Raw genomic sequence first — 20,459 nt, 5'->3', positions numbered from 1 at the left:
ATAAATAAATAAATAAATAAATAAATATTTAGGTAGGAGAACTGTATAAAATTTTAAAAGAATAAAAATACTGAACAATATTTTTTAGGTGGTAAATGGAAAACTTGAAATTCAAATCTTTATAGGACTCTTACCTGCTTTAATGTCACTTAAGGCAAAAAGGCCAACACGGGTATCTCCATTGACAGACCATTTTTGTGTTTCACAGTTGGGTTGGCAACAATGATTCATGAACCGAGCATAGTTTCCTTTGGGACCAGCATCAATAATTCGATCCTAGAATTCCAAGAAAAGCTTCTTGTCAGACTTGCTGACATCTTTACTAATATAGGAAACTGGATTAATCTTTCCAATTAGATCAAGTGGATGTTTTTAAAATTTTAAATATTCCAGAGCAGTAGTTCTAAATGTGCCACCCATAACCAGTAAAACCACTTCCACTTGGAAGGTCATTTTAAATTCAAATTCTTGGGTTATATGTCAAATATACTACAGTAAAATCGCTCTACTGGGGCTTACCAATCTGTTGTTCACAAGCCAACTAAGGGATTTTGGTATGTACCCAAGTTGAAGGATTCCTGCGCTAGAAGCAGCAGCTTGTTCTACTTTCTAATTAGAAAATATTCATACCAGGTGAACATTAGACCTCATCTAGTGAAATTTAACTACATATGCCGACTCCCTATCCCAAACTATAATCAGACTGTCTGGTGGTAAGGGCTCATCAACACAAGAGTACATCTTAAGAAATATTTACAATGGTTAATGCCAGGAAAGAGCTGTTAGTCCAAACATGGCAGGGTACACATGTAATCCCAACTACTGAGAAGGTAAAGGCAGGAGGATGGCAAGTTTCCAGTCTAGGTAACTTAGTAAGATCCTAATTCAAATTCTTAAATAATAATTAAATAACCTAAAATAACATAACATAGTATAAAATAAACTCAATTAAAAGAGGCTAGAGATGTAGTTCATTGGAAAAGTGTTTGACTAATGTACATGAAGTTCTAGGTTTAATTCTCATACTGGGGGATGGAAAACCCCAAAATTAGTAGCGTATAGGGGAAAAGAATTTACTGGAACTTAAGCACAAAGAACTGTGGATATACAGAAAATAGACACACACTAGTATGGCATCTTAGGAAAATTACTTCCAAAATACAACTCTAATCAACAATGAAATAGAACAAAACGTTTCTCTAACTAGAAAAGTTCCTTGATTTTCTGAGGTTTACAAATTACTTAATACACTAGTTAAATATTGCCAAATTAGTCTCCCAATTTGCTAAATAAAAGGAAAAGATTATCTACTTTTGTGATTTTCTTCATGTCTTTGTAAGGGATAAATAATACCAGACTTCTATTAGAACATTAAAAAAGAATAGTAAAGAACAGCCTTTTGCTGACTGAAGAGCCAAAAACAAGCAGTTTAACCCTCTCCAGAATCCAGATCAAGAACATTTTCATGGCTACAGACAGAGTATAAGTTGGACCTGGGACAAATATATATGAAAACACAGGCTGAGATGCCACAAATTTTACCATCTTATTACCACAGTAGAAACAAGACAGTGCATTACTTACTTTATCTAAAGTGAGCATATAGAAATTAGTGATATCATGTTCTTGTGCATAACGGATTCGAGCTCTGCATTCTTCTTCATCTATTAGCTCACCCACATATTCATTCACAAATTCACCCTAGAATAAGAAATAGTTCATAACTTAGGCAAAAGCACACTGCTGTTTCACATGTACAAATTGCATTTTTAAAAAAAATTAAAACTACACATTATATTTAATTCTCAGAATTTTGATAAAAATATGAAACACTGAAAAATTAAAAAAACGTAAGACTCTTTAAAGTAGATTATGTGCATGAAATTTGTTATTTATGATGTCTTAATTATTTAATAAATAAAACCACTTCCCCCCTCCCATCAACAGAAAGGCCCTAGGATACAATGCATTCTGAAGAGTCACTGGAATGGAAGACGAGTAATAATGAAGGTACACTCAATTCTATTACCTGCCCAAGGGCCTGAAAGCCAGTGTCACAAAACTGTTTCAAGCTTCTTGATGCTTGCCCTGGTACTACTGTTCCACATTTCATACTACTGCCCACTTACTCCTTATGGTGTATACTGGCTTTCACAAATGGTGCTTCATTAATTTCAAGACTTACTTCTACCCTCGCCTGATCCAAGTTTCATCTGAAAATATCCTAAGACGTAGTTTCAGCTCCTTTGCTGTATGACTCCAATAGGATTCCACACTGGGTGATACTTCTATATTTCATCCCCTTTAGAATGTTAACTTCATGAAAGGATGGAACATGTTTCCATTGACTGCAACAACTTCTGACAAATAGACAATTATTTGGTGTGTTGCTTTTTATTTATTTTAAAATATTATTTTTATGTGTATGTGTGTATTGCCTGCATGTAGGTAAGTGTACCCGTGTAGTGAAATGCCTACGGAGGACAGAAGAGGCTGTCGTATCCCCTGGAACTGCAGTTATGGACAGTTTTTAACTGGCACATGGGTGCTGGGTTTGAACCCGGGTCTTCTGCAAGAACAGCCAGTGTTCTTAACCGCTGAGCCATCTCTCAAGCCCTAGTGTATTGCTTTATAAAAAGTTATTTATGTGTATGAGCATTTTATCTGTATACATGTTAAGAGTACCCATGTCCTGCAAAGCCTACGGAGGCTAGGGGAGGGTGTCAGATTCCCTGGAACTGGAGTTACAGACAGTTGTTAGCCGCCATGTGGGTGCTGGGAATGGAAGCTGAGTCCTCTGCAAGAGCAGTCAGTGCTCTTAACCGCTAAGCTATCACTCCTGCCCATTTGGTATATTATCAAACAAAGCAGACTATATTCATTGTGCTTCTAGACTGTTTTTCCTCCTGTGCTAGAGGCTGAACATAGGACTTTCAGAAATTCTTCAGAAATCATGAAACTAAGGCTTTATAAAATTTATTTTAAACAAACTGTACAATATTATCTTTTGTTAGAAATTTGATGAACTTGGCAATTCCAATCTTTTTATTTATTATCTTTATGTGTAGGACTGTATTGCCTACATGTAAGTGCACCACTGTCATGCAATGCCCTCTGAGGCCAGAAGAAGGCATTAGATCTCTTGGAACTGGAGTTACAGATGGTTGTTAGCTACCATGTGGTTGCTGGGAATTGAACCTCTGCAAGAGTAGTCAGTGCTCTTAGTCACTTAGCCATCTCTCGACCCCTACAACTCCAATCTTTGAGAAGCCCACACCTACATTTGTGGAGATGTCTTACTTTCTTCCTGAACACCTTAATTTCTCTTAATTCTAGTACTTAAAACTCTATTTAAAATCTCAATAAATTTTAACTTGGCTTAAAAGTAAAAAGAAGCCCCCAAAACTTGCCAAATTTCAAGTTGAAGCTGTCAATGCATTTTTTACTGGAAAAGTTCACTGTTCTTCAAAGAGTATAAGCCAAACTTCCCACACAAATGTTACTAAAAAATGACAACCATCTCTTGTCTCATCATCTCTTAACTACAGACTTGAAAACAATTTTCACAAAATAGTAAATAACCTATAACGTCTATAAATTTTTGAATTCTATGAAGTGAATATGATCAATGTGAGGACTTTAGAGAATGATTAGACCATTCACTCCCAAGTCTCTAAACTCTGGAGGTTTATATAATCCCTAACTATGTGTCTTCTATCTGAAATTTCTCATAGTCATCAAGAAATAGTCATAGCAAGCAATTAAAAAAAAAAGAAAAGAAAATCCAATAATCAATAGCTTTCGTCACCTTTTTAATATCTGTTTTTGTCCGTAGACCCCAACCCCTCTGTAATGTGCGGAAAATTTCAACCTCTGGATACTGGCGCTTGCTGAAGCACTGGTTCTGGCAACGCCCTCCAGCAGGACATACTGTGGGATGGCACTCATAAAGCAGCATGCGGTTGATGCACTCAGAGTCTATCCCACAGGGGTTCTCATCAGTAGCTTTACAGTTGCAACGGGGAATTTCTGACAAGTCTGCAGTGAAGATCTGTACCCGGCCTATAGGACGGTTCACCTGGAAAAATGCATTATATATCAGATAAGTTAACAAAAAACAATTCAGGGTCTTTAACAGGCAAATATCATTTCTTTCAAGCTATATGACTATTTTCCATTATTGTAAGAAATCAAGACTGAGGCAGTTTCATATAAAAATAAAGCCATAGTTGATAAGTGAATGTGAATCTCAAATACTTAAATGAATTTCAAGCCGGGTGGGGTGGTATAAGTCTTTAATCCTGGCTATTTGGGAGGTAGAGATAGGAGATCACAAGTTGAAGGCCAGCCTAGGCAACTGATACCCTATCTCTAAATTAATAAAGGTATGAGTGTTCCGGAGACTGTAGCTCAGTGGAAGGCCACTTGTCTAGCATGTGTCCAAGGCCTGGTATTCAGTATCTATCATGAGGGAGAAAAAAATTTCAAATCTGAGAGGCCAAATGGATTGCACCAAATGGATTGTAAAATAGGTTTGACAGAAGATCATGATGTATGAATGAATACATAAAAATAACCATGATTCTTTTAAGTGTATGAGTGTTATGCCTACATGTGTATAAGTGTAGCCCTGTCATACAGTGCCCATGGAAAACAGAAGAGGATGTCAGATCTGCTGAACTGAAGTTACAGACAGTTGTTAACTGCCATGTGGGTATACAGATTCAAACCCAGGTCTTCTCCAAGACCAGCCAGTGCTCTTAACTGCTGAGCCATTTCCCCAGTCCCATAACCACTATTCTTAAATATAAAATTGTTGGACTAAAAATGTCTTGAGTAATCTGGGTCCCTATATGTGAAGGTGTAATTTAATACTGACATATTCCAAATATTTTAAAAGGACTATAGAAATGGCACTCACACATTTATGTGGCCATGGAGCTAATGCTAAAAAGGGTAAAATCATAACAAGATAAAACATGGAGGTCAACAAAACTCTTCTGTGATATCAAAGCCACTCATGTGAGGAATTTTTAATGTATGTTTTCTTTGTGACAGGATTTCAAGTAGTCCTGGCTGGCCTTGAATACTTAATGTTCTTTCTTAGCCTAAGAATACAGGTCATGTGAGTTTTTGTAGATACTAGCAATTATGCTAAAACACTCCAAAACAGGTTAAACCTCTGTTAAACCTCCCCTATTGGTATTATTCCAATGGGACCAGTCAAATTCAGCCAGTGAAGAAAATGACTACACCAGAATTCTATCTAGTGAGGGTGTAGGAATGCACGTATCTGTGCACATGTGGAGGTCAGAGGTCAATCTTGGGTGTTGAAACTTGGGTGCTAACCACCTAGTGTTTTTTTGTTGTTGTTGTTTGTTTCAGATAAGACAAGCCTGGCACTCACCAGGAAAGCTACACAGGCTGGCCACTGAGCTCTAGAGATCTGTCTGCTTCCCCTACACTAGGATTATAAGCATGCATCATAGTGTATAGCTTTTGTATATGGGTTCTATGAGTGCAAACACTTTCTGGCTAAGCACTCATTTCTAGCTACATGAGACTTCATCTCAAAAAATAAAACAGAAAAAGGCAGAGTAAAGACAGAAAAGTCCCTGGGGCTGGAGATATGGCTCAACTGGCTAATCTTATAGATGACCTGGGTCTGAATTCCAGTCCCAAAAGGTTGGCTAAGAACTGTAACTCCAGGCCCAGGGGAATTCAACACCCTCTTCTGACATCTGTGGGCACTGTAAGACAGGGATGCATTTACATAGATGCAGGCAATACACTCATACACATAAAAATAATAAAGTTTTTGTTTGGTCTTTATAAGAAAAGGTCTCCCTGCAGCCCCAGCTGGCCTGGAACTCCCTATGTAAACCAGGTTGGCCTCACAGAGATCCACCTGCCTCTGCCTCCCAAGTGCTGGGACTAAAGGTGTGAGCCACCACCCCCTGCCTTAGGAGGTTCTAACTATAGGACTTAATATGGTTAACTTGCTACTCTTTTCTTGAAAATATTTATTCATTAAAAAATTTTTGAGTTTTTGCTGGCACATATGTAACTGAACCCATGTTGCACAATGTCCACGGAAGCCAGAAGAGGGTATCATATGGCCTAGTACTAGAGTTCCATATGGTTGTAAGTTGCCATGTAGGTGCTAGGAACTGAACCTAGGTCCTCTCCAAGAGTAGCTAGTGCTCTTAACTACCAAGATATTTCTCCAGCCCCTAATCTGCTACTCTTTTTTTTTTTTTTTTCCTTTCAGACAGGGTCTTCCCTGTAGTCCCAGCTGACCTGAACTAGCTACATAGACCAGGCTGGACTCGATCTCAGAGACCCGCCTGCCTCTGCCTCCCAAATGCTGGGACTGATGTGCTTGCTATTCTTAAATGATTACCTTGCTGTTGTCTTGACACCTAGAACTAAGTGAACAGAATTTTTATTTATTTTTGCGATCTAACTACACTTTGGTGTTCTATTTCCAAATACAATAACTTCAGGCTGGGTTTGGTGGCACATGCTTTTAATGCCAGCACCTGGGGGAGGTGGGGGGGCGACGGTAAAGGCAGGTGGATCTCTTCAAGTTCCAGGCCAGCTGGGGCTGCAAGGAGACCCTGTCTCAAAAAGCCCCCTCCCAACCCAAAAAACAGTAACTTCATTAATTTCTCAGTGAATTGACAAATCTATTTATGAGGGATGATGTTTTATGACATTTTTTTCCTTCTTAGAGGTCCTCCTAGTCAAAAAGAACATTAACTTTTTAAAATATTTTTTATTTTATGTATATGAGTGTATTGCCTGCATGTGTGTACATACACCTGTGTCGTGCAATGCCCGAGGAGATCAGAAGATGGTGTTAGATCCCCTGGAAGTGGAGCTAAAGATGGTTGTTAACCACCTGGGAATTGAAACTGGGTTCTCTGCAAGAGCAGTTAGTGCTCTTAACCGCTGACCTGTCTCCAGCCCCCAAAATTTATTTTTGAGAGGCTGTGGAACCTTTTGGAAATGGGATCCAGCTGGCACATGCGGGTGATAGGTAGGCTTGGAGAATAGGACAGCTAAGCTTCAACCTCAGCTCTCTACTTCCTGATCTGCAGACACATAAGCAAACCATGGTCACAGACAAAAACCACTATTGCTACCAGAAAAGCTGCCAAGCCTTCCCAAATATAGTGGAATATATCTTTTCAAACTGAGCCTAAATAAACCCGTCTTTCCTCCATTAAGTTGCCTCTGCCATGTATTTTGGTCATAGTGACAAAGAAAACTCCTATTCGCTTTTATAAATTTTTTTTATCATTTTTATTTCATGTGTATGCGTGTTATTGCCTGCATGTAGGTAAGTGCACCTGTGTCGTGCAATGCCCGCAGAGGACATAAGAGACTGTTGGATCCCCTGGACCAGGGGTTATGGACAGTTGTTAGCTGCCTTGTGTGTGCTGGGACTCAAACCTGGGTCTTCTGTAAGGACAGTCAGTGTTCTTAACCAATGAGCCATCTCTCCAGACCCCACACTTTTCTAAATTTAAGATCTAAAATATTAGTGTTATTTTTCCTTATACCTTTGTAATCTTACTATTTCACCGTTATACAGAATTGTTCACCAATAATTCCCAAATGTGTTTTTTTTTTTAAAAAAGGTGCTGGCTGGCTGTGGTGGCATACGCCTTTAATCCCAGCACTCGGGAGGCAGGCGGATCTCTGTGAGTTCAAGGCCAGCCTGGTCTAAATAGTGAGTTCAAGGACAGCTGGGGCTACAGGGAGACCCTGTTTTAAAAAAAAAAAAAAAAAAAAAAAAAAAAAAAAATGGTGCTAGAGAGCTGGTATAGCAGGAATATTGCTTTTCTAGAAGATGACAGTTAAGTTCCCAGTAGACTCACAAGAACCCTCTTCTGGCTTGCTTAGGCACCTGTACTCAGGTATACTTACCCAGCAATCCATATACATAATTTTAAAAAAAATGTCAACAGTAAGAAAATTAAGAGGGCTGATGAGATGGTTCAGTGGGTATGGGAGCTTGCTGCCACATCCTAGGAGCTGAGTTCCCTGGAACCAACATGGTGGAGAAAACCACCTCATACCAGTATGTTGTGGTACGATAAAATAGTGAAATCAAGTCTTAATATGGTTTTACTACTATGTTGCCAATGTTCTGTAGCATCTGTCAAAAAAAAAAAAAAAGGTATAGGGCTGGAGAGACAGTTGAATGGTTAAAAGCACTGTCACCCTTGCAGAGGACCCAGGTTTGCAGAGGCCAGCTTGGTCTACATAGTGAATTCCAGGTCAGCTGTAACTACAGGGACTATCTCAAACAGACCCAAAAAAAAAAAAAAAAGAAGAAGAAGAAAAAAGGCCAGAGATAACAAGTATTTTGGCTGCCCTTTTTTTTTTTTTTTTTTTTTGTCTTTTGGAAGTCTATAGGGTCTCCCTATAACCCCAGCTGGCCTGGAACTCGCTATGTAGACCAGGCTGGCATTGAACTCACAGAGATCCACCAGAGACTTGGAAGTCTCTGCTTCCTAAGTGCAGGGATCAAAGGCATGTGCCACCACATCCTGCTTTGGTCTGCTTTTAAAAGGCCTGCCAGATTAGCAAATAGTACTTCAGGATATCCAGTATTTGAATTTGATAAAAAAAAAGTTTTTTCTTTCAAGTTCCTTGAATGTATGGGTAACACAGAAGATTCTAAAAGGGTAGTGGTGAAATTGATCCACAAAATCTGAGCTGATGCAGTTTGGACATGGGGGTCGGGGTAGGGGCACGGTGAACCTGACAACACAATGGAGCTGAAGAAATGGTTCAGTGGTTAACAGCACTGGCTGCTCTTCAAGAGGACCCAGGTTTAGTTCCCAGCATTCACATGGGAGCTAATAACCACCCACAAATCTAGTTCCAGGGGATCTGACACCACCTTCTAACCTCCAAAGGCAATGAAGTGACACAAGTGCACTTACATAGATGCAGGCATGTAATAAAAAAATATTTTTAAAAAATGAACAAATGAATTTGATATCAGTTTTTTTGTTTTTGGTCTTTTTGAGACAGGGTCTCCCTGTAGCCCCAGCTGGTCTGGAACTAGCTTTGTAGACCAGGCTGGACTTGAACTCAGAGATCCACCTGCCTCAGATTCTGCTGGTATGGAAAGGCATGTACCACCATGTCTGCCTTGACATGAGTTTTTATTAAAGCTTTTATTTGCAACTTATTTTTATAAGATACATTAATGTTGATGTTTAGATTCTTAAAATATGGAAAACTGTTATCTGTGCAAACAAACTGGAGTCACTTAAGTTCCTTTTTCCTTGCTCAGAAACCTGTGTCTTTTTTTGTCCTCAGAAGTAAACTGTGAGGGCTGGAGAGATGGCGCGGCCATTATTAAGAGCACTGGGGGCTTTTGTAGAAGACCCAGGTTCAATTCCCATCACCCACATGGCAGCTAACAACCATCTATAACCCTGTTCCAGGGGAACCAACACCCTCTTCTGACCTTCTTGGGCATTGTACAACACAAGTGCACTTGCACACATGCAAGCAATATACTCATATACATAAAATAAACAGAAAATATATTAAAAAAAAAAAAAGAGAACTGAATTGTGAGCAGGCATCAGGCACATGCTTATAATTCTAGTACTTGAGATACTGGCATTTACATCAGTACTCAGGACTCTGACTCAGGTTCTCATGCTTGCCAAGCAAATAAAATACTTTACCCACTGAGCTATCTACCCAGCCCCGGAATCAGATATTTTAACATTGTTTGAATAAATCATCATAAAGAATTGCTATATTCTCCTATTTTAGGGGCATTTATCATTTTATATTTATGTATTTGTTTCTATTTGATTTTTGTTACTATTATTTTCATCTCATGTGAATGTATTGCCTGCATGTATATAAGTGCAATGCTCGTGAAGGTCAGAAGAGGGCGTGAAAATCCTGGAAATGAAGTTATGGATGGTTGTTAACCACTATGTGGGTTCTAGGAATCAAACGAGTCTCCACAAGAGCACACAATGTTTTTTTTTTTTGGTTTGGTTTTTTTTTTTTTTTGGTCTTTTTGAGACAGGGTTTCCCTGTAGCACCAGCTGGCCTGGAACTCACTAGGTAGAACAGGCTGACCTTGAACTCACAGAGATCAGCCTGCCTCTGCTTCCTGAGTGTTAGGATACTTTCTGTTTTTTTTTAATTTTAGGTGTATGAGTGCTTTGTCAGCATGTATACATGTGTATGCAATGACTGTAAAGGACAGAAGAGGGCAGTGCTTCTTCTAGAACTGGAATTACAAATGGTTGTTACTTACCAAGTTCAGCTGGGAACCAAATCCTCTGCAAAAACAGCTAGTGCTCTTAACCATCTCTCTAGCCCCATAGCCATTTTTTTTAAGTGTATGCACCACTGGAAATGTTAATCAGTCACTTTTTCCCAGGCTTATGCTCCCACCTCTCAAAGAAACTTTGCTTCTATTTCCCATTTTCATCATGAGTAGAGTGGAAAGAGGGGGAGTTTTGTAGTGTCACTGTAAGTCTCCCAAGACCTCTTCCCCTCACCTTTATGTGTTTATATGGTGGTGGCTTCTTGTCATTCTTTCGATCTTCCTGCAGCTGTCTTAGTTCTTTTTGGGCTTTTAACTCTTCAAACCTTGCTGCAGCTTCTTGAAGAGCTAAGAAAACACAAAAAAAGGTCACTTAAAAAAAATCTCTGGGTATATTTATCTTTTTATTCCTTTTAAGACAAAGAAAATCTATGCCTTGGCAAAAATAAATCAACATTATATGAAAACCCCAAAACTGATGACATCTATTTAATATTTTATTTTTATTATTTTTATTTTATGTGCATGATATTGTCTACATTTATGCAAGTGCACCCATGTCATACAATACCCATGGAGGATCAGAAGAAGGCATCAGATCCCCTGGAACCGGAGTTACCATGGTTAAGACACCATGTGGGTGCTGGGACTCAAACCCAGATCCTCTTTGAGAACTGCCAGTGTTCTGAACCACTAGGCCATCTCTCCAGCCCCATGACTTCTAGTTTATTTCTATTTAATTTGGTCTTTTTGAGACAGGGTCTCCCTGTAGTCTCAACTGGCCTGGAACTCACTATGTAGACCAGGGTGGCCTAATCTCACAGTGACCTGCCTGCCTCAAGAGTGCAGAAATTAAAGGCATGTACCACCCAGCAACATCTATTTTTCAAATGGATTATGAAACTCTCCAAGGTATTCAAACATGGCATTAAGATAAAATACAATCCACAAACAAGATGTAAAAGACTACCACCATTAGAGAATACAAAATAAAATGAAATGAAAAAGCCCATTATACATTCCTGACAAATAGATTTTATATGCTCCATTTGTGACTTTGGTCACTGTCTTTAGGTTACTTCTTTACTTGCTCCTAAACCTCTACTTCCAGGAACAATATTATTTCATAGGTACTATAGTTAATATGCTGGCTATACTTGGGAAGAAATTACAAGCTCAAGTACTCCTCTCTGTGCCTATGATCTAGAGTACCAGACCCATTCTTCTAATACGGTGTAAATATTCACTGTGGATTTCTAACAACATGTAGATAATCATATCTAAATGCACTCTGTGCTTTTATATGCTTAAAGATTGCATATAGAGGGGCTGCAGAGATGGCTCAGTGGTTAAGAACACTTGGTTGTCCTTGCAGAAGACCCAGGTTCGAATCCCAGCACCCACATGGCAACTAACAACTGTCCGTAACTCCAGTTTCAGGGGATCCGACAGCCTCTTCTGACCTCTGTGGGCATTGCATGACACGGGTGCACTGACCTACATGCAGGCAACACACGCATACACATAAAATGGAAAAAAAAAAAGGATTGCATATGGAGAGCCGGGAGTGGTAGCGCATGCCTTTAGTCCCAGCACTCTGGAGGCAAGAGGCAGGTGGATCTCTGTGCGTTTAAGGCCAGCCTGATCTACATAGTGAGTTCCAGGACAGCTGGGGCTACAGGGAAACCCTGACTCAAAAAGACACCCCCCAAAAAATTGCATATGGCCTGGAACCCACTATGTAGACCAGGCTGGCTTGAACTCACAGAGATCCGCCTGCCTCTGCCTCCCGAGTGCTGGGACTAAAGGCGTGTGCCACCACGCCTGGCCTCCGTTATTCTTTTAAAGAACATTTCCCTTCTGACCCAAAATGAAGTCTGCAAAATTACACTAGAACACATCCTTCACTCTTGTTATTTTTGCCATCTCCTGCCCTGTCTTCCTCCTGAAGTGTCTATTCTGTAGACCATAAGCCATTAATTTCTTGTTAGTCTAATCTCTTCTTAGAACTATTAAAACCAGCTACTTCACTGATCTTCCTAGATACAGGCTCTCATGAGAACTTGTCTCAAAAATAAGAGAGAGAAAAAAAGGAATCTTATAACTACCAGAGACTAAAATCTTTCAAAACCACTTATTGAGTGACAGAGACCTTAGGCAATAATGTGATTTTATGTTTAATTCCTTATCTGTAAAACCAAGCTGGTCTCTATCTCATAAGGTTCCCATAAGAACTTAAAATAGAGCTGGAGAGATGGCTCAGTGAGGAACCCAACACCTGTTTCTGACCTCCATGGGCATTGTATGACATGGGTACTCTTACACACACACACAGGCAATACACTCATACACATAAAAATAATTTTTTAAAAAGAGAACTTAAAAAATACACACTACAGAGGCCTGGAAAACAGTAAATCGTAGCTATTATTATGAATTCTTCAAAGCATTACTTAGCAAAGCCATCCATGACATTAACAGTTCAATTCTCAACCTACCTATGCTACTTAATCAAAACACCACATAAGTGTTTGCCATAATAGTCACCGAATGTTATTTTGCATTGCTGGCACTTGTGTGTCACATCGCCCACCAAAGATGTTCCTGGAAGGCTATTAATAGAGATAGAATGACAAAATCCTAAAACTTCAACAGGCTCACACGTGTGGCTTTTCCTACAATCTACCTTTTCTTCCAGCATTAATGGTGGCCAGTTTGTGCAGGCCAAGATGTTGGCTACATGGTTACTGACCATCTGAGATTATAAGATTCAATACTAAAGTTCTTATACCATCAGTACTGATAGTCCATGTCTTTCCACAGAAACCACATTGCAAACAGGAAGTACTCAGCAAACTAACAACATATTGTCAACAGAACATTTTGGGATTTTTTGATCATTTTGAGGCAGGGTCTCTCTGTACGCCCCAGCTGACGTGGAACTCCCTATGTGGACCAGACTGTCCATGAACCCACAGAGATCCACCCGCCTCTGCTTCCCTAGTGCTGGGATTAAAGGCATGTACCAACAGGCCCAGCTCAGTTTTGTTAAACTAAATTATGCGCATTATTCTTACTCCCCACAGTTTCATCTGTTTACAAGCACACTTCAGTTCTCTTTCTCTCTTTTTTGGGTCTGAGACAGGGACTCTCTGTAGCCCCACAGCTGGGCTGGAACTCACTATGTAGACCAAGCTGGTCTTGAAATCACAGAGATCCGCCTGCCTCTGCTTCCTGGATGCTGGGATTAAAGACGTGCACCAAGTTCACCTTTCTTTTTTTTTCCCCTTGTTCTTTTTTGGTCTTTTTGAGGCAGGGTCTCTAAGCTTCAGTTGTTTTTTTGTTGTTGTTGTTGTTTAACTTTTTAAAAATTTTTTATTATTTTTATGTGTATGCGTATATTGCCTGCATGTAGGTAAGTGCACTCATGTCATGCAATGCCCACGGAGGTCAGAAAAGGCTGTCAGATACCCTGGGACCGGAGTTACAGATAGTTGTTAGCTGCAATGTGGGTGCTGGGATTCGAACCCAGGTCTTCTGCAAGAACAACCAGTGTTCTTAATTGCTGAGCCATCTCTCCAGCCCCTAAGCTTCAGTTGTTTTAAAATGCCTTTTCATCTCATCCTGTAGAAAAAAATCTGAAAACTTCAATATTCATTAGCAAGAGACATATTTCCTTTCAAAGGACAGCTGAACCAAGGTTACTATCACTGAGGAAATGCCAACTAAATGACCTACAGGTTTACTTTATCATCTACTAAGTCATCAGAGGAACCTTCCCCCCCATTACATCTTAAGGGAAAGAAAAGCTGACTCGTCCACCTGGTAAGTAGTAAAGCTAACGGTTACTCATCGTAGCCACATTGCCCTTCAATGCTAGGCCAGTTTACAAAAATTTCTTTATTGTCCTAAAGTTTTACTTTTACAATTTTTTTGAGAAAGATTTTTGTAAAAAAGTGTTAAAAAAAAATCACAAAACCAAACAAATAAAAAATATTCAAATCAAAGGTGCCTTTGGTGAATTTGAGACCTTGCAGAGCAAACTGAAGTGTTTGTTGTATAAAGTAGTTACACAGCGCCATTACATGATGAGATGCTATTTTATAAACAGAAGTACAAAGACACACCCTTTCTCAAGGTAACTGTATCTAAAGTTAGCTTTAAACATTATGTGATAATACTTTTCCACAAAATACAATAGCAAACATGATGCTCTAAGTCAGAACACAGTTAATGCAGCACTACACGAATTCTGTTTTATTTACTTCTTTATTTTAATTTATTTTGAGGAAGGTACTTCTACACAATACAGCTGGGATTAGAGGCAAGTATCAGCATGCATACCTACATTGAAAATGTTTTTTTCTATAAGTGTTGGGGATTAAATTCATGATCTTACTTATACATGCTAGGCAAGCCCTCTACCACCAAATTAAATTTATAAGCTAGCCTTTTGCTTTTCTTTTTCCATTTATCTATCTAGTTTTTGGTCTTTTTGAAACAGGGTCTCCAGGTACTCTCAGCTGGCCTGGAGCTGCTATGTAGATCAGGCTGGCCTTGAAATCACAGAGATCAAGGCCTATCTCTGCCTCCCTAGTGCTGGGATTAAAGGTGTGCCCTACCACACCTGGCTTTATTTATTTTTATTTTATGTGCTTGATTGTTTTGCCTGCATATATTTAAGTGCACCCCTGTAGTGCAAAGTACATGAGGCCAAAAGAGGGCATCGAATTTCCTGGAACTGGACAGTTCTCAGTCGCTATATAGGTTTTAGGAATCAAACCCAGGTCCTCTGCAAGAGTAACTTTAACTGAGAGCCATCTCTCCAGCCCTGTTTTGTTTTCTTGAGACAGTATCATATGGACCAGGCTGGTCTGGAACTTACTATGTAGCTTGGGTAGGTCCTTGGACTTGAGACCCCCTGCCTCCATCAACCAAAAGCTTATACAGATGTGTCAAGATACCCATTTTTCTTTTTGAGACACAGTCTGATTATGCAGCCCAAATCATCCTGGAACTTACTACATAAACCAGGGAAACACTGAACTTGCAATTTTCTTGTTTTATTCCCTGAATGTTGGGATTACAGGCAGGCACCATCATACTTGAAACACCTCCAGCCATTTTAAGAATTTTAACACAGAGTAGATAATCAGGTAAAGTTTTTGCTTTCCTAAGAAATAAGAAGGGTAAAATTACCTTTTTTATATGTTCCATCTACTCCTTTGCCCATCTTATCTTTGCTGCTCACATCCCCTTCCATGTAAGGGAAGACTCGGGCCTGATGAGTCCACAGATAGTCATTAGAACCAAAGAAGAGAACAGGGAACTCTCCCACATCATGTCTCATTTTATCAATGTTAGAGGGAATAGCTCGAGGATGGCAGATCTCAGCTGGCCACCACCTGAAAAGGGTACAAACAAGAGAAAAAAACCTCTACAAGGTTGCAGGGCACTAGGAAAAGAACCTTCTTAAGACAGCAATAAAGAATATCACACTGGCTGATCATATTGGCTTGTTTTTTGCCTGTCTATGTGTGGTATGGTATGCATGTGTGTACATGTGTTTCCATCTGTGTGTGTGCATATGTGTGTAGGCCATAAACTGACATCTTCCTGGTTTACTCTCTACTCTACTTGAGGTAGGGTCTCAAGGGTATAAGGCAGTGTCTCAAGCTGAACTTGGAACTCACTAATTCGGGCTAGTCTATGTAGCTAGCCTGGCTTAGGGATCCTCTACCTTAGGGATCCTTTATCTCTGCCTCCCAAGCTCTGGGACCACAGGTGGGCCACCATACTAGTCTGGCATCAACGTGGTGCTAGGATCAGAACTCTAGTCCTCAAACATGTAGCAAGCATTTTGTCCATTCATTCAAGGCCTCCGCTCCCAACCCATGGTGTTTTTACAAGCTATTATATAAACAAGTAATATGTAATGGAAGTCTACATGTATTGGCCCCACCTATAAACAAACAAGTAATCCTTTAGACTCTGTTATTTTACTTCAAGGAAATAGAGACACAAGTATTTATAGCTATCTTTTGACTAAAGAATTATCTGTAACAATCAAATGAAAATGTGGTAATGAAAAATGAATAAAAAGAATGCTCAATATTAAGGGCATTAACAGTTGCCACAGTACACTAGACAATAACATACAATTTTAAGTTTAAAAAAGAAAAAGGTCCAGTAATTATCTAATCAAGGTAATCATTATTTTCATCTTTTAACACTTGCCATTTCTTTCTGTTAATAATCTTCAAACTTCTCTGTAGTAATTTTCTGTTTTGATGCACAGTCTTTCTACACAGCCAGAGCTGACCATGAAGTTGTCATCTTCCCGCTTCAGGCTCCCCAGTGCTGGGAATACAGGGTGTACTACCGCAGCTTCCCTTCCAGTTCTTTACAGAATGTATCATAAACTGATGTGAACTATAGCTACTATACTGTGCCCTTGTTGTATCTTGAAATCATTTATGTTAATATTCTTTTGTGAATTCCAAATTCAGTAGCAACTTCCAAAATGCAAGAACAAGATGAACAACTGGGTATAAACCATGGAAACAATTATTTGGCCAGGAAGGGCATTAGTGTGCACGTTCACAAGTAAATATTTTGAAATGTTAACAATAGATCTTCCTTGTTCTCAGAGATTAAATGTGCTTATTTTACTTTATCATGGAATTTGTTATACAGTACGCATACACATGTCTGCAAGTCACAGTTAATTTTTTTCTTTTTAGTTTTTTTTTTTAATATTTTATTATTTTTATTTTATGTGTGTGTACTGCCTGCATGTAGGTAAGTGCACCCGTATCATGCAATGCCCAATGACAGAAGAGGCTGTCAGATCCCCTGGAACTGTAGTTACAGAGAGCTGTTAGCTGCCATGTGGGTGCTGAGATTTGAACTCAGGTCTTCTGCAAGAACAACCAGTGTTCTTAACCGCTAAGCCATCTCTCCAGCCGCCTTTTTCTTTTCTTTTTTTTTGATCTTTTTGAGACAGGGTCTTCCAGTAGTGAGGCTGGCCTGGAACTCACTATGTGGACCAGGCTGGCCTTGAACTCTCAGAGATCTCTCTGCCTCTGCTTCTGCCAATTAAGTGCTGGGATTAAAGGTGTGCACTACCATGTCTGGCAAGAGATTTTTGTCATATAAAGAAAAACTGATGGGGTTGGGAATACTTAATTGTCAAGATCATTTTTATTTTGGTCTTTTTGAGACAGGGTCTCCCTGTAGCCCTAGCTGGTCTGGATTTGCTATGGAGACCAGACTGGCCTCAAACTCCCAGAGATCTGCCTGCCTCTGCCTCGAGTGCTGGGATTAAAGGCGTGCACCACCACTCCCGGTGTAAAGACCATTTTTAAAAAGAGCACAAAAACCAGAAGATGATAAAAGAATTAAGTGCCATTCTTTGTCATGCTTACTCACCTGTATCGCCCCACTTTTACCCAGACAATCTCCCTGTAGTGTGGTTTTTTGCCTGCCTTACAGTCATTGCAATACCAATTTCCTTCAGGGATATCAATATTCAGACATTCACGATGAAAAGCAGCAGGGCAAGAATCACAGCACAGAAGGCTACCACCTGTAGGAATAAAAAAACCTGGCATTCAGATCACAAGGTTACAATAAAGTCCTAACAGAAATGACTTTTGCTCAGTACTAGTTAATTATTCATAAACCTAGTCAAGGACTTAATAATTTAGTAAGTAACACTTCCAGAAAGACTTTCTACAACAATACACGGTTTCTAATATTCCTAAACTCCTGGCTCACATCAAAGGTAACAAGTAAACCTAGACTGTGTTGTTATTTAGCATAATAAAACCAAAATTTAGTCAATACTTTTCTGTATTTTTTTTCATTTTTCACTTTTAAAAAAATTATTTATTTAATAACCACATGATTAGAAGCATTTCATTACAGCATTAATATATTCAATAACAATTTCCAGAGCAAAGATGCATCTCCTTCAAAATTGACTGTAAATTTTTAGGTTCATACTTGAATTAATACAGTTATACAATACTGAACTCAGTATAAACCTTATAAGACATAAAATTGAATAAAAAAGATCTCCATTTCATTTTAAAATATACTGTTTCATACAGAAAAACTCACTTTTATTTTTATTTTGTGTATGAGTGTGCCCATGCCATGCAATGCTGTGGAGGTCAGAAGAGGGCTTCAAATTCCCCTGGAACTGGAGTTAAGGGCGGTTCATAGCCGCCATGTGGGTGCTGGGAATCGAACCCAGGTCCTGCAAGAACACTCACTTAACTGCAAAAACACTGCTCTTAACTGCTGAGCCATCTCTCTAGCCCCCTTCTTTTTCTTTTTTGAGACAAGATGTCCCTGTAGCCCCAGGTGGCCTTGAACAGAGAGATCCACTTGCCTCTGCCTCCTGAGTGCGGGGATTAAAAGTGTGTACCACCCACACCTGGCCCTGAAACACAAATTTTAATTGGTAACAGGAGGGGCTAAAACTCAAGCTCTAAGACCATAATATTTGGGAGTTTACTTTCTTTGGTGAGATGTGATTTCCTGCGTATGAACAGTAACCATGTTTTATCTGAGAACTAATTCAGCCAACAATCACCTAGTAAGATCTAATATACAGGTAATAGCTAATATTAATCACTTTTATTATTTAAAAAACCACAACTTTTACAATGTTGCAGTTTCACTGAAAAAAAAGGAATTCAGAGTTCTTTTTTCCTTGTAGATGTGAAGGAGAGAAATGAAATTGGTTATCAAAAAGAGTATAAAGATAATACATAAATTTCAAAATTGAAAAGAATCAGGAACTAGAATGCAGCAATTTGTCTGTTGTTTGCTTGTTTTGATGGTACTGGAAATTCAGCCCAAACCCTTGCATAAACTATGCAAGTGCTATGCCACTAAGCTATACCCTACCCTGCAGTAGTATGCTTAAATTTATTTTTTGATTCTCCATTCTTCTACATTTTACTTTCTCCATCTTTTCTTTTTCGGGGGGGGGGGTCTTTAATAGTTCTCATAGTTTTCCCTGTTTATCTGTCATCCTCGTAACTATATATTTTCTCACTCCCTCTAGAAATACTTTCCTGCTCATTTGTTATCCACTTACAGACTCATCCAGTAATTTCCTCCCTTATGTTCTCCCCCAGATCAGGTAGTTTTCTCCCTGTCTGCAAAAAGGATGTATTTGTCATCATTTTCCTCGTCTATTGACAGCTGGACTTTTATTCACTACTTTTTCTTCTATCTAGATTCTATAAAAATAAATTTTATGTAATTTATTTATTTTGGTCTTTTTGAGCCAGGTCTCCCTGGCTACCTGGCCCAGAACTCGAAGGCTGGCTCTGAGAGATCCACCTGCCTCTGCCACCTAAGTGCTGGGATTAAAGGCTTGCACCACCATGCCCAGCTCATTTTATGTAATTTAAACTACTTTAATATGACTCTGGGATAGGAAATGGGAGACCCTGTATTATACATGATCAACCAAGGCATTCCATGCCTCCCTCAGTGATTTCCCCAAAGAAAGAAGCGAGAATTCAAACCTGGGTTTTCACATACCAAGTGTGATGTTCATCTCAGTACATGTATTGGTACTTTATTAAATTATTCCCTCAGAATGTCAGCTAAATTTTCATAATCAACAAACAAGTATTAAAAAACAGAAAATTTCCATGGTCATAGTTTAGTCAGCTAGTTTAAGGAACAAAATATATATCTAAGTCGAGGTTTATCTGAGAATATTTGGTTTTTAACCCAAGCCTTACTACATAGCATATGATAATTAAAAGTACCAGACTGGTGGAACTAACCTTATTGGATGTTTAACAGCCAAAGTTTGACGCCTATACTAATGTGGTCAGAGGGACTTAAAGGACAGTTTTTGCCCCTTGCCCTCCAAGGTCGACTAAGTTCCAGGGGACTATGAACATCTCTCAATATATCCTGTAACTGTGGTGAATCACCTCTCCTCTTGTTCAGGGAGAACACGGAGACCCCACGAGATGGACTTGGAACCAGTGTCCAGTCTACAAAGAGAAGGGTCAACTCAGAGGAAATATCTCATTCACGCTTCCAAGTAAAGCCAGACATGGTCGAGCAGGACCTTTGACTTATCTTCACATAGATGGAACTG

General features: G+C 39.2%; 1 protein-coding gene across 9 annotated transcripts in view; it reads right to left on the bottom strand.

Annotated features, from left to right (window-relative positions):
* The window catches only part of Nsd1 (nuclear receptor binding SET domain protein 1), a 171,221-nt gene that overhangs the window by 15,316 nt on the left and 135,446 nt on the right, over positions 1–20,459 (bottom strand). For all 9 annotated transcript variants that reach the window (XM_029562424.1, XM_017797582.2, XM_029562430.1 and 6 more), the window contains 6 exons: positions 17,753–17,909; positions 15,521–15,726; positions 10,557–10,669; positions 3,809–4,078; positions 1,585–1,701; positions 135–276 (listed from right to left, as the gene is read on the bottom strand). In XM_029562424.1, coding sequence (XP_029418284.1) covers positions 135–276; positions 1,585–1,701; positions 3,809–4,078; positions 10,557–10,669; positions 15,521–15,726; positions 17,753–17,909 — 1,005 coding nt within the window. The remainder of the gene's footprint in view (positions 1–134; positions 277–1,584; positions 1,702–3,808; positions 4,079–10,556; positions 10,670–15,520; positions 15,727–17,752; positions 17,910–20,459) is intronic.

Source organism: Nannospalax galili, unplaced genomic scaffold (genome assembly GCF_000622305.1).
Source record: "Nannospalax galili isolate Female #2095 unplaced genomic scaffold, S.galili_v1.0 scaffold1115, whole genome shotgun sequence".
NCBI classification, from domain to species: domain Eukaryota; kingdom Metazoa; phylum Chordata; class Mammalia; order Rodentia; family Spalacidae; genus Nannospalax; species Nannospalax galili.
Note: the sequence above shows the minus strand (reverse complement) of the source record. Positions and strands in the feature narration are given on the sequence as shown.